General features: G+C 44.9%; 1 protein-coding gene across 8 annotated transcripts in view; it reads right to left on the reverse strand.

The window, feature by feature from the left end:
- cacnb2a (calcium channel, voltage-dependent, beta 2a) overlaps positions 1-11,702 on the reverse strand; it is a 131,644-nt gene that overhangs the window by 52,270 nt on the left and 67,672 nt on the right. For 7 of the 8 annotated variants that reach the window (XM_024393038.2, XM_024393036.2, XM_024393037.2 and 4 more), the window contains one exon: positions 8,620-8,739. In XM_024393038.2, coding sequence (XP_024248806.1) covers positions 8,620-8,739 — 120 coding nt within the window. Of the gene's footprint in view, positions 1-8,619; positions 8,740-11,580 lie in introns of all 8 variants that reach the window. The other variant, XM_024393042.2, reaches the window with a different exon arrangement.

Raw genomic sequence — 11,702 nt, forward strand, 5'->3', positions numbered from 1 at the left:
AGGCTGTTGAGTCTGCCAATAAGAATGTGGTGATTGACAGAGTCAAAAGCCTTGGCCAGGTCGATGAATACAGCTGCACAGTAATGTATCTTATCGATTGGCGGTTATGATATCGTTTAGGACCTTGAGCGTGGCTGCGGTTCACCCATGACCAGCTCTGAAACCAGATTGCATAGCGGAGAAGGTACGATGTGATTCAAAATGGTCAGTAATCTGTTTGTTAACTTGGCTTTTGAAGACCTTAGAGATGCAGGGTAGGATAGATATAGGTCTGTAGCAGTTTGGGTCTAGAGTGTCTCCCCCTTTGAAGAGGGGGATGACCGCGGCAGCTTTCCAATCTTTGGGAATCTCAGACGATACGAAAGAGAGGTCGAACAGGCTAGTAATAGGGGTTGCAACAATTTCGGCAGATCATTTTAGAAAGAGAGGGTCCAGATTGTCTAGCCCGGCTGATTTGTAGGGGTCCAGATTTTGCAGCTCTAGTATATAGGTCCTGGATGTCAGGAAGCTTGGCCCCAGTGATGTACTGGGCCGTATGCAGTACCCTCTGTAGCGCCTTATGGTCACATGCCGAGCAGTTGCCATTCCAGGCGGTGATGCAACCGGTCAGGATGCTCTCGATGGTGCAGCTGGGAATCCATGCTAAATCTTTTCATTCTCCTGACGGTGAAAAAGTGTTGTTGTGCCCTCTTCACAACTGTCTTGGTGTGTTTGGACCATGATAGTTCATTGGTGATGTGGAGACTCGACCCGCCTGTTCAACCTTCCTTTTCCTATAGTCCACAATCAGCTCCTTTGTCTTGCTCAATTTGAGGGAGAGGTTGTTGTCCACACTGCCAGGTCTCTGACCGCCTCCATACAGGCTGTCTCATCGTTGGCCGGTGATCAGTGTTGTGTCGTCAGCAAACTTAATGATGATGTTGGCCACACAGTCGTGGGTGAACAGGGAGTACAGGAGGGGACTAAACACGCACCTCTGAGGGGCCCCAGTATTGAGGATTAGCATGGCAGATGTAATGTTATTGCCTACACTTACCACCTGGGGGCGGCCCGTCAGGATGTCCAGGATCCAGTTGTAGAGGGAGGTGTTTAGTCCCAGGTTCCTTAGCTTAGTGATGAGCTTTGTTGGCACTATGGTGTTGAACGCTGAGCTGTAGTCAATGAATAGCATTCTCACATAGGTGCTCCTTTTGTCCAGGTGGGAAAGGGCAGAATGGAGTGCGATTGAGATTGAATCATCTGAGGATCTGTTTGGCCAGTATTGGAAATGGAGTGGGTCTAGGGTTTCAAAGCACTTCATGGCTACCGACATGAGTGCTATGGGGCGGTAATAATTTAGGCAGGTTACCTTCGCTTTCTTGGCCACAGGGACTATGGTGGTCTGTTTGAAACATGTAGAAATTACAGACACCGTCATGGAGAGGTTGAAAATGTCAGTGAAGACATTTGCCAGTGGTTTGAGTGCATGATCTGGTAATAAATCTGGCCCCACGTCTTTGTGAATGTTGACCTATTTAAAGGTCTTCCTCACATCGGCTCTGGAGAGCATGATCACACAGTCGTCCGGAACAGCTGATGCTCTCATGCATGCTTATGTTGCTTGCCTTGAAGTGAGCAGAAAAGGCATTTAGCTCGTCTGGTAGCTTGCGGCTGGGTTTCCCTTTTTAGTCCGTAATATTTTCAAGCCCTGCCACATCTGATGAGCATCAGAGCTGGTGTAGTAGGATTCAATCTTAGTACTACATTGACACTCTCACAGAAAACCCACACACTGACATACAATACAATACCAGTCAAAAGTTTGGACACACCTACTCATTCCAGGGTTATTATGTATTTTTACTATTTTCTACATTGTAGAATAATTTTGAAGACATCAAAACGATGAAATAAAACATATGGAATCATGTAACAACCCAAAAAGTGTTAAATATTATACTGACTCTCAATGAGGACCGACACAGGAAAGGAAGACCCGGAGTTACCTCTGCTGCAGAGGATAAGTTCATTAGAGTTACCAGCCTCAGAAATTGCAGCCCAAATAAATGCTTCAAAGAGTTCAAGTAACAGACACATCTCAACATCAACTGTTCAGAATAGACTGCATGAATCAGACCTTCATGGTCAAATTGCTGCAAAAGAAACCACTACTAAAGGACATCACTAAAAAGATGAGACTTGCTTGGTCTGATTAGTCCAAATGTGAGATTTTTGGTTCCAATGGCCATGTCTTTATGAGATGCAGAGTAAGTGAACGGAAGGTCTCCGCATGTGTGGTTCGCACTGTGAAGCATGGAGGAGGAGGTGTGATGGTGGGGGGTAGAGGTCGACCGATTTATGATTTTTCAACGCCGATACCGATACAATTATTGGAGGACCAAAAAAAGCCGATACCAATTAAATCGGCCGATTTTTATTTATTTATTTGTAATAATGACAATTACAACAATACTGAATGAACACTTATTTTAACTTAATATAATACATCAATAAAATTAATTTAGCCTCAAATAAATAATGAAACATGTTCAATTTGGTTTAAATAATGCAAAAACAAAGTGTTGGAGAAGAAAAAAGTGCAATATGTGCCATGTAAGAAAGCTAATGTTTAAGTTCCTTGCTCAGAACATGAGAACGTATGAAAGCTGGTGGTTCCTTTTAACATGAGTCTTCAATATTCCCAGGTAAGAAGTCTTAGGTTGTAGTTATTATAGGAATTATAGGACTTTTTCTCTCTATACCATTTGTATTTCATTAACCTTTGACTATTGGATGTTCTTATAGGCACTTTAGTATTGCCAGTGTAACAGTAGCGCTTCCGTCCCTCTCCTCGCTCCTACCTGGGCTCGAACCAGGGACACATCGACAACAGCCACCCTCGAAGCAGCGTTACCCATGCAGAGCAAGGGGAACAACCACTCCAAGTCTCAGAGTGAGTGACGTTTGAAACGCTATTAGCGCGCACCCCCGCTAACTAGCTAGCCATTTCACGTCGGTTACACCAGCCTAATCTACACCAGCCTACCGGAGCCGACAGAGATGGTCACCTCGCTTCGCGTTCCTACAAGCATTTCACTACACTCGCATTAACATCTGCTAACCATATGTATGTGACAAATCAAATTTGATTTGATCTCGGGAGTTGATAGGCTTGAAGTCATAAACAGTGCAATGCTTGAAGCATTGCGAAGAGCTGCTGGCAAAGAAATGCTGTTGGAATGAATGCTTACGAGCCTGCTAGTGCCTACCACAGCTCAGTCAGGCTGCTCTATCAAATCATAGACTTAGTTATAACATAATAACACACAGAAATATGAGCCTTAGGTCATTAATATGGTCGAATCCGGAAACTATCATCTCGAAAACAAGACGTTTATTCTTTCAGTGAAATACGGAACCGTTCCGTATTTTATCTAACGGGTGGCATCCATAAGTCTAAATATTCCTCTTACATTGCACAACCTTCAATGTTATGTCATAATTACGTAAGATTCTGGCAAATTAGGTGGCCCAAACTGTTGCATATATTCACTGACTCTGCGTGCAATGAATGCAAGAGAAGTGACACAATTTCACCTGGTTAATATTGCCTGCTATCCTGGATTTCCTTTAGTTAAATATGCAGGTTTAAAAATATATACTTCTGTGTATTGATTTTAAGAAAGGCATTGATGTTTATGGTTAGGTACACATTGGAGCAACGACAGTCCTTTTTCGCGAATGCGCACCGCATTGATTATATGCAACGCAGGACACGCTAGATAAACTAGTAATATCATCAACCATGTGTAGTTAACTCGTGATTATGATTGATTGATTGATTTAGTTTTTTATAAGATAAGTTTAATGCTAGCTAGCAACTTACCTTGGCTTACTGCAGTCGCGTAACAGGCAGGCTCCTTGTGGAGTGCAATGTAATCAGGTAGTTAGAGCGTTGGACTAGTTAACTGTGAGTTTGCAAGATTGAATCCCCGAGCTGACAAGGTAAAAATCTGTCATTCTGCCACTGAACAAGGCCGTTAACCCACGGTTCCTAGGCCGTCATTGAAAATAAGAATGTATTCTTAACTGACTTGCCTAGTTAAATAAAGATTAAATTCAGGTGTACATTTAAAAAAAATATATATAAATAAAAATCTGCAAAATCGGTGTCCAAAATTTTTCAGAACACCGATTTCCGATTGATATAAAAACTTGAAATCGGCCCCATTCCGATTAATCGGTCGACCTCTAGTGTGTGTGTGTGTGTGGGGGGGGGGTGCTTTTCTGGTGACACTGTCAGTGATGGCTACCACAGCACTCTGCAGAGATACACCATACCATCTTGTTTGTGCTTAGTGGGGCTATCATTTGTTTTTCACCCAGACAATGACCCAACACACCTCCAGGCTGTGTAAGGGCTATTTGACCAAGAAGGAGAGTGAAGTAGTGCTGCATCAAATGACCTGGCCTCCACAATCACCCAACCTCAACCCAGTTGAGATGGTTTGGAATAAGTTGGACCGCAGAGTGAAGGAAAAACAGCCAACAAGTGCTGAGCATATGTGGGAACTCCTTCAAAACTGTTGAAAAGCATTCCAAGTGAAGCTGGTTGAGAGAATGCCAAGAGTGTATAAAGGCAAAGGGTGGCTACTTTGAAAAATATCAAATATATTCGGATTTTTCAACACTTTTTTGCTTACTACAGTGCCTTGCAAAAGTATTCATCCCCCTTGGTGTTTTTCCTATTTTGATGCATTTTTATCTGGATTTCATGTAATGGATATACACAAAATAGTCCAAATTGGTGAAGTGAAATGGAAAAAAAAAGTGGTGCGTGCATATGTATTCACCCCCTTGCTATGAAGCCCCTAAATAAGATCTGGTGCAACCATTTACCTTCAGAAGTCACCCAATTAAGTTAGATTGCACACAGTTGGACTTTATTCAAGTGTCACATGATCTCAGCATATTTTCACCTGTTCTGAAAGGCCCCAGTCTGCCACAACACTAAGAAAGGGGCACCACCAAGCAAGCGGCACCATGAAGACCAAGGAGCTCTCCAAACAGGTCAGGGACAACGTTTTGGAGAAGTACAGATCAGGGTTGAGGTATAAAAAGATATCTGAAACTTTGAACATCCCACGGAGCACCATTAAATCCATTATTAAAAAAATGGAAAGAATATGGCACCACACAACAAACCCGCAAAGAGAGGGCCGCCCACCAAAACTCACGGACCAGGAAAGGAGGGCATTAATCAGAGAGGCATCACAGACACCAAAGATAAACCCTGAAAGAGCTGCAAAGCTCCACAGTAGAGTATTTGTCCATAGGACCACTTTAAGCCGTACACTCCACAGAGTTGGCCTTTACGGAAGAGTGGCCAGAAAAAAAGCCATTGCTTTTTAATTTTTTTTAAGCAAACACGTTCGGTGTTCGCCAAAAGGCATGTGGGAGACTCCCCAAACATATGGAAGAAGCTATTCTGGTCAGATGAGACAAAAATGTAGCCTTTTGTGGGCATCCTAGAGCAAAACAACCGATATCTGCGTGTTCGTGAGATTCCCACCTTTCCACATAGGGGTGTGTAACTGTTCGGACGCTACAGACAGAAGTTGGCAGATGGTCTGACAAACACCGCTCTAGCTCTTTCACCGCAGATGGTCTGACAAACACCGCTCTAGCTCTTTCACCACAGATGGTCTGACAAACACCGCTCTAGCTCTTTCACCACAGATGGTCTGACAAACACCGCTCTAGCTCTTTCACCAGCAGATGGTCTGACAAACACCTAGCTCTTTCACCACAGATGGTCTGACAAACAGCTCTTTCACCGCAGATGGTCTGACAAACACCGCTCTAGCTCTTTCACCGCAGATGGTCTGACAAACACAGCTCTAGCTCTTTCACCGCAGATGGTCTGACAAACACAGCTCTAGCTCTTTCACCGCAGATGGTCTGACAAACACAGCTCTAGCTCTTTCACAGCAGATGATCTGACAAACACTGCTCTAGCTCTTTCACCGCAGATGGTCTGACAAACACCGCTCTAGCTCTTTCACCGCAGATGGTCTGACAAACACCGCTCTAGCTCTTTCACCGCAGATGGTCTGACAAACACCGCTCTAGCTCTTTCACCGCAGATGGTCTGACAAACACCACTCTAGCTCTTTCACAGCAGATGGTCTGACAAACACCGCTCTAGCTCTTTCACCGCAGATGCGGAAGTGAAACATACAGGATCGCTGGCTTAAACTGACAGATTTTTATGGGGATTTTTGTATTATGCTAATTTGATTTCCGGGGGGGGGGTGAGGTGAGGTGTTGGTAAGGTGTTGAGCGGTGTTTGCGCGGATATCGACTGTAGGGATCAACAACTTTGTAGTTACCCCACAATACTAACCTAATTAACAGAGTGAAAAGAAGGAAACCTGTACAGAATAAAACATATTCCAAAACATGCATCCTGTTTACAACAAGACACTAAAGTAATACTGCGAAAAATGCAGCAAAGCAATATTTTTTTGTTATGTTCTGGGGAAAATCCAATACAACACATTACTGACTACCACTCTCCATATTTTCAAGCATAATGCATCATGTTATGGGTATGCCTGTAATTGACAAGTACTGGGGAGTTATTCAGGATAAAAAAATAAAGGAAAGGAGCTAAGCACAGGCAAAGTCCTAGAGGAAAACCTGGTTCGGTGTGCTTTCCACCAGACACTGGGAGATTAATTCACCTTTCAGCAGGACAAGAACATAAAACACAAGGCCAAATCTACACTGGATTTGCTTACCAAGGAGACAGTGAATGTTCCTGAGTGGCCGAGTTACAGTTTTGACTTACATCTGCTTGAAAATCTTGCTCAACTAAGGTAGTAAACCAAAAACATATCACAGTCATAGCAAGTAAAACATATTTTTTTTGGTAAACGTTACTGAGAATGTTGTTGCTGTTTGGGCCAGCTACTTGCAAATGCATTTTTGTATTTGAATCAAATGCATTACAAAATACAAACATTTTATACGTTATTTAGATTTTTATGGTATTATGAATCTGTATTTTCTAACTGTATTTTGGCATTTTTGCCTATCCCTGTTCAGAGTGTATGTCACTGTTTCTCATAGAATTTGTCACAGCGGGCGCCTTTGGGAAAATGTTGTTCAAAATGTAAGCATACCTTCTTCTCCAGGCACCACTACACCACTATGTACATATCTACCGGATATATTGTTACCCATACTTCTGTAAATTAATTTGGCACTGTTACTTCCTGTATATATCTTAATTACTGTGTATTTTATTCCTCGTGTTACTTTTTTTTCACTCTGTATCATTGGGAAGGGCTCCTAAGCAAGCATTTCATGGTAAAGTCTACACCTACTGTGTTTCTGTGTCTAACACAACGTTCAACCACCACGTTGCTTCTTCCTGGGAATTTTGGGAAAGTTAGCGTACTTTTGTAACTCTATGCTGTACTGTATGTACCGTAGAATGGACTGATTGTTCCCTATGCTTCTCACAGACAAAGCTGTTGCACTTAGACAGCATGTCGTGGAACACACAGTCTGTCCTCTCTAAGGCACCCATATCTGTCAGACATCTAGAACCTACCTAGAACCGATCTAGAAGAAGAACCCTTGTTGAACCCTTTGAAGAACCCTTGTTGGTTTCAGGTAGAATCCTATGGTTCCAAGTAGAAATGTTTTGGGTTCCATGTAGAACCCTCGGTGGAAAGGATTCTACATGGACCTGAAAATGTTTCTACCTGGAACCAAAAATGTTTTTACCTGGAACCAAAAAAGGATTCTGCTATGGGGACAGCTGAAGTACCCTTTTGGAACCATTTTTTGTAAGAGTGTGATTTATTTATCCCCTTCTGCCATGGCTGCAAACAACCCCAATACATACCATGTATGTGTCACAAATGGCACACTATTCCCTATAGACTCCACTACTTTTTTCTTGACCTGGTCAAGAAAAAAGGGTTCCAAAAGGGTTCTTTGGCTGTCCCCATAGGATAAACCTTTTTGGTTCCTGGTAGAACCCTTTTTGGTTCCAGGTTCCCTCTGTGGAAATGGTTTTACATGGAACCAAAAGGGTTCCTCCTTGAACCAAAAATTGTTATTCAAAGGGTTCTCCTATGGGGACAGCTGAAGAACTATTTTAGGTTATAGATAGCACCTTTGGTTCTAAGAGTGTAGGGAATAGGGTGCCATTTGGGATGTAGCACAATAGTAATACTAGGGCCAGAGGTCCCTCTCCCCTAGCCTGAGAGTCAGACTACCCTAACCGGATAGGGCATTGATGTGACACCCTAACATCCCTCAAACAAGGATGGGTTATCGACGGTGGACCTAGGGCCCTGAGTTTCCCTGACCATGTGACCTGACCAGTAAAAACTTCAATGGAACCAGGAGAGTGATGTGAGACGACCTCAAAGCTCACTAAGCGGCATAAGCAGATCCTGATCATAAAAAGGCCTTTTTCATCTGCATAGCTATGATCCACCATACAAGATCCAGAGAGAGAGGGAATGAGAGAGAGAGAGAGAGGAGATGGTATGGCAAAAGAAAGGGAGATCCACAGCAGACTGCTGGACAGAGTGGTCAGTATGAGTGTCAGTACAGTACCTTGGCCTTCTCCAGCTGTGCCTGAGCCTGCCGCTCTGCCTCTCGTCGCACGGCCTCCTTATCCTCCTCCAAGGACACATCGGAGTCTGATGGACGGCTGGTGTAGGAGTCCGCCGAACCCTGCAGAGTAGAGGGAAACACACACTAATGAGAGATTGCATAACAGATGAACTCTTGAGACCTCAACCAACAGACGAACTCTTCAGACCTCAACATCACACAACAGACTAACTCATCATTTCCCAAACTCGGTCCTCGGGATCCCAAGAGGTGCATGCTTAGTTTCGATCCAGATGATCAAAGTGTGATGACTAAACACCAAAATGTACACCCCTTGGGGTGTTGAGGACCGGGTTTGGGAATCCCTTGGACCCCTTTTCAGACCTCAACAACTCTTCAGACTCACACTCACCAGACACACATCAACATGCAGCACATATGCACAGTGTGTCCTGCTGTGCTCAGCAGTGAGACATGCCAGGTCTAACTGCAATTCAAGCAGACGTCAAGCAGACGGTTGGTGAAGACAGTTCGGTCAAATCACCAGAGAGCGTCGGAGCCCAGTTAGTGAACTTAGTGAACAGCCACACACATCTAAATCAGACAATATCCAAACCCCAGGGGAGGAGAGGCAGGGAGAAATCACTAAAGCCAAGTGGATGTGTTTCAAGTGGACACTCCCCTGCTTCTCAGAAAGCAGCAGGACACCCACCATCTCACAAAGCCTCAGGCTACATCAGTAACTACAAGAGTTGTGCACTATCAAGGGGATAGGGTGCCATTTGGGATGCACATTCAGTCGGTCCTTTCATTCACTACCACTTCGGCCGGAGAGGAAAAAAGAGACTAAAGATTAACGCGTCAGGATAACAGGACTAAATCTGTGGTTTCATTGACTGGAGCTGTAGGTTTGTGTCTCCCATGCTCTGTAAGAGAGACATACGGACCTCGGAACTGTGGGCCCCAGCATGTGTGTGTGGTAAACGCTGCAGCTTCAGCCATATAAACAATCAGGCTCACACACATGAAGCCCCTAACCACCTGACACACATTCTAAATCTCCTGGGTGCACACACACACACACACACACACACACACACACACACACACACACACACACACACACACACACACACACACACACACACACACACACACACACACACACACACACACACACATTAACGCAGACAGCCCAGTATGTTTATAGCCCTGTTATGTTATTGTCAGACTCAGATGGACTTTTTGAATAATAATGATAATTAACCTCACACTCTACCAGGCTGATTAAAACTAACCCAACCATCCCATATACAAAGAGGATCCTACTTTACTATCCAATACCGACACCTGGCATGTGGCTACGTTCCACCTTAACATTATACATCACACTTGAAACATTCATCCTAAACACTTTCTATTCAGCACATGCCAGGTAACTCCACCCGGCACATGCCAGGTAATCTCCACCCGGCACATGCCAGGTAATCTCCACCCGGCACATGCCAGGTAATCTCCACCCGGCACATGCCAGGTAATTGCCAGGTAATCTCCACCCGGCACACTCCAGGTAATCTCCACCCGGCACATGCCAGGTAATCTCCACCCAGCACATGCCAGGTAATCTCCACCCAGCACATTCCAGGTAATCTCCACCCAGCACATTCCAGGTAATCTCCACCCAGCACATTCCAGGTAATCTCCACCCAGCACATTCCAGGTAATCTCCACCCGGCACATTCCAGGTAATCTCCACCCGGCACATGCCAGATAATCTCCACCCAGCACATCCCAGGTAATCTCCACCCGGCACATTCCAGGTAATCTCCACCCAGCACATTCCAGGTAATCTCCACCCAGCACATTCCAGGTAATCTCCACCCAGCACATTCCAGGTAATCTCCACCCGGCACATGCCAGATAATCTCCACCCGGCACATTCCAGGTAATCTCCACCCGGCACATGCCAGGTGTTCTCCACCCGGCACATTCCAGGTAATCTCCACCCGGCACATGCCAGGTAATCTCCACCCGGCACAGCCAGAAGAGGACAGGCGACCCCTCATAGCCTGGTTCCTCTCTAGGTTGCTTCCTAGGTTTTGGCCTTTCTAGGGAGTTTTTCCTAGCCACCGTGCTTCTACACCTGCATTGCTTGCTGTTTGGGGTTTTAGGATGGGTTTCTGTACAGCTGATGTACGAAGGGCTATATAAATACATTTGATTTGATTTGATATTCATCTCCTGCATAATAGACGAGGCACTGCTCATGAACTATCCACGTCTCTTCTCCTGCCTTGTACCTGAGACACCTTCTGTAAATAACACTGCTTATGCTTTATGCACTCTCCTTAATGCTTCCCATATCCGTCTCTTACCTCATAGGTTAAACCCTACCTGAAAATACTCTTAATACTGTATACAGTACACCGCATCTCATCACTGTCACATTGTCTATAGACTAGGCCTGTGTCATAAATGGCACCCTATTCCCTATATGGTGCACTACTTTTGAAAAGGGCCCCATAGGGTGCCATTTGTGACACATCCCAAGCTCTAACCTATAACCACACCAAACCAGCTCATGTATCCTTGTGTCCTTTACATGTGACTGACGTTGTTCAATCCATTGTTCGATCCCATCGTTCCATCATGTCCAGACTTAAGGCAAGGGTCGGACCCAGAGAGTTACAGCACTGCGGGTCAGAGAATGGGTCCATAACGAGGACGGTGAACAGTGGTGACAGACAACCCACGACCCCTTCATCATCACCGTCGCAGCATGACAACTCTTATCACCCTGACAATACCGCCCTCTGACCCCTATACGGGTAGGCACAGGTATTTACGATGATGTACACACACTTTTACATGCGCAAGCGCGCGCACAATCATGTACGCACGCACGCGCGCACGGACACACACACACGCGCACAAGTAAGCATGTATGAATAATCAGCTTACACAGTCGTCGGAGCTCTTGTTGCGACCTCCCTTGGCTCTTTTCAGCAGCCTAATCCAGGTGGCCTTCATCAGCCACACCGGTCATTCAGTGTCCTAAGCCACTGTTACGTATCCCTGCTACA

The sequence above is a fragment of the Oncorhynchus tshawytscha genome, linkage group LG29 (assembly GCF_018296145.1).
Source record: "Oncorhynchus tshawytscha isolate Ot180627B linkage group LG29, Otsh_v2.0, whole genome shotgun sequence".
Classification (NCBI taxonomy): domain Eukaryota; kingdom Metazoa; phylum Chordata; class Actinopteri; order Salmoniformes; family Salmonidae; genus Oncorhynchus; species Oncorhynchus tshawytscha.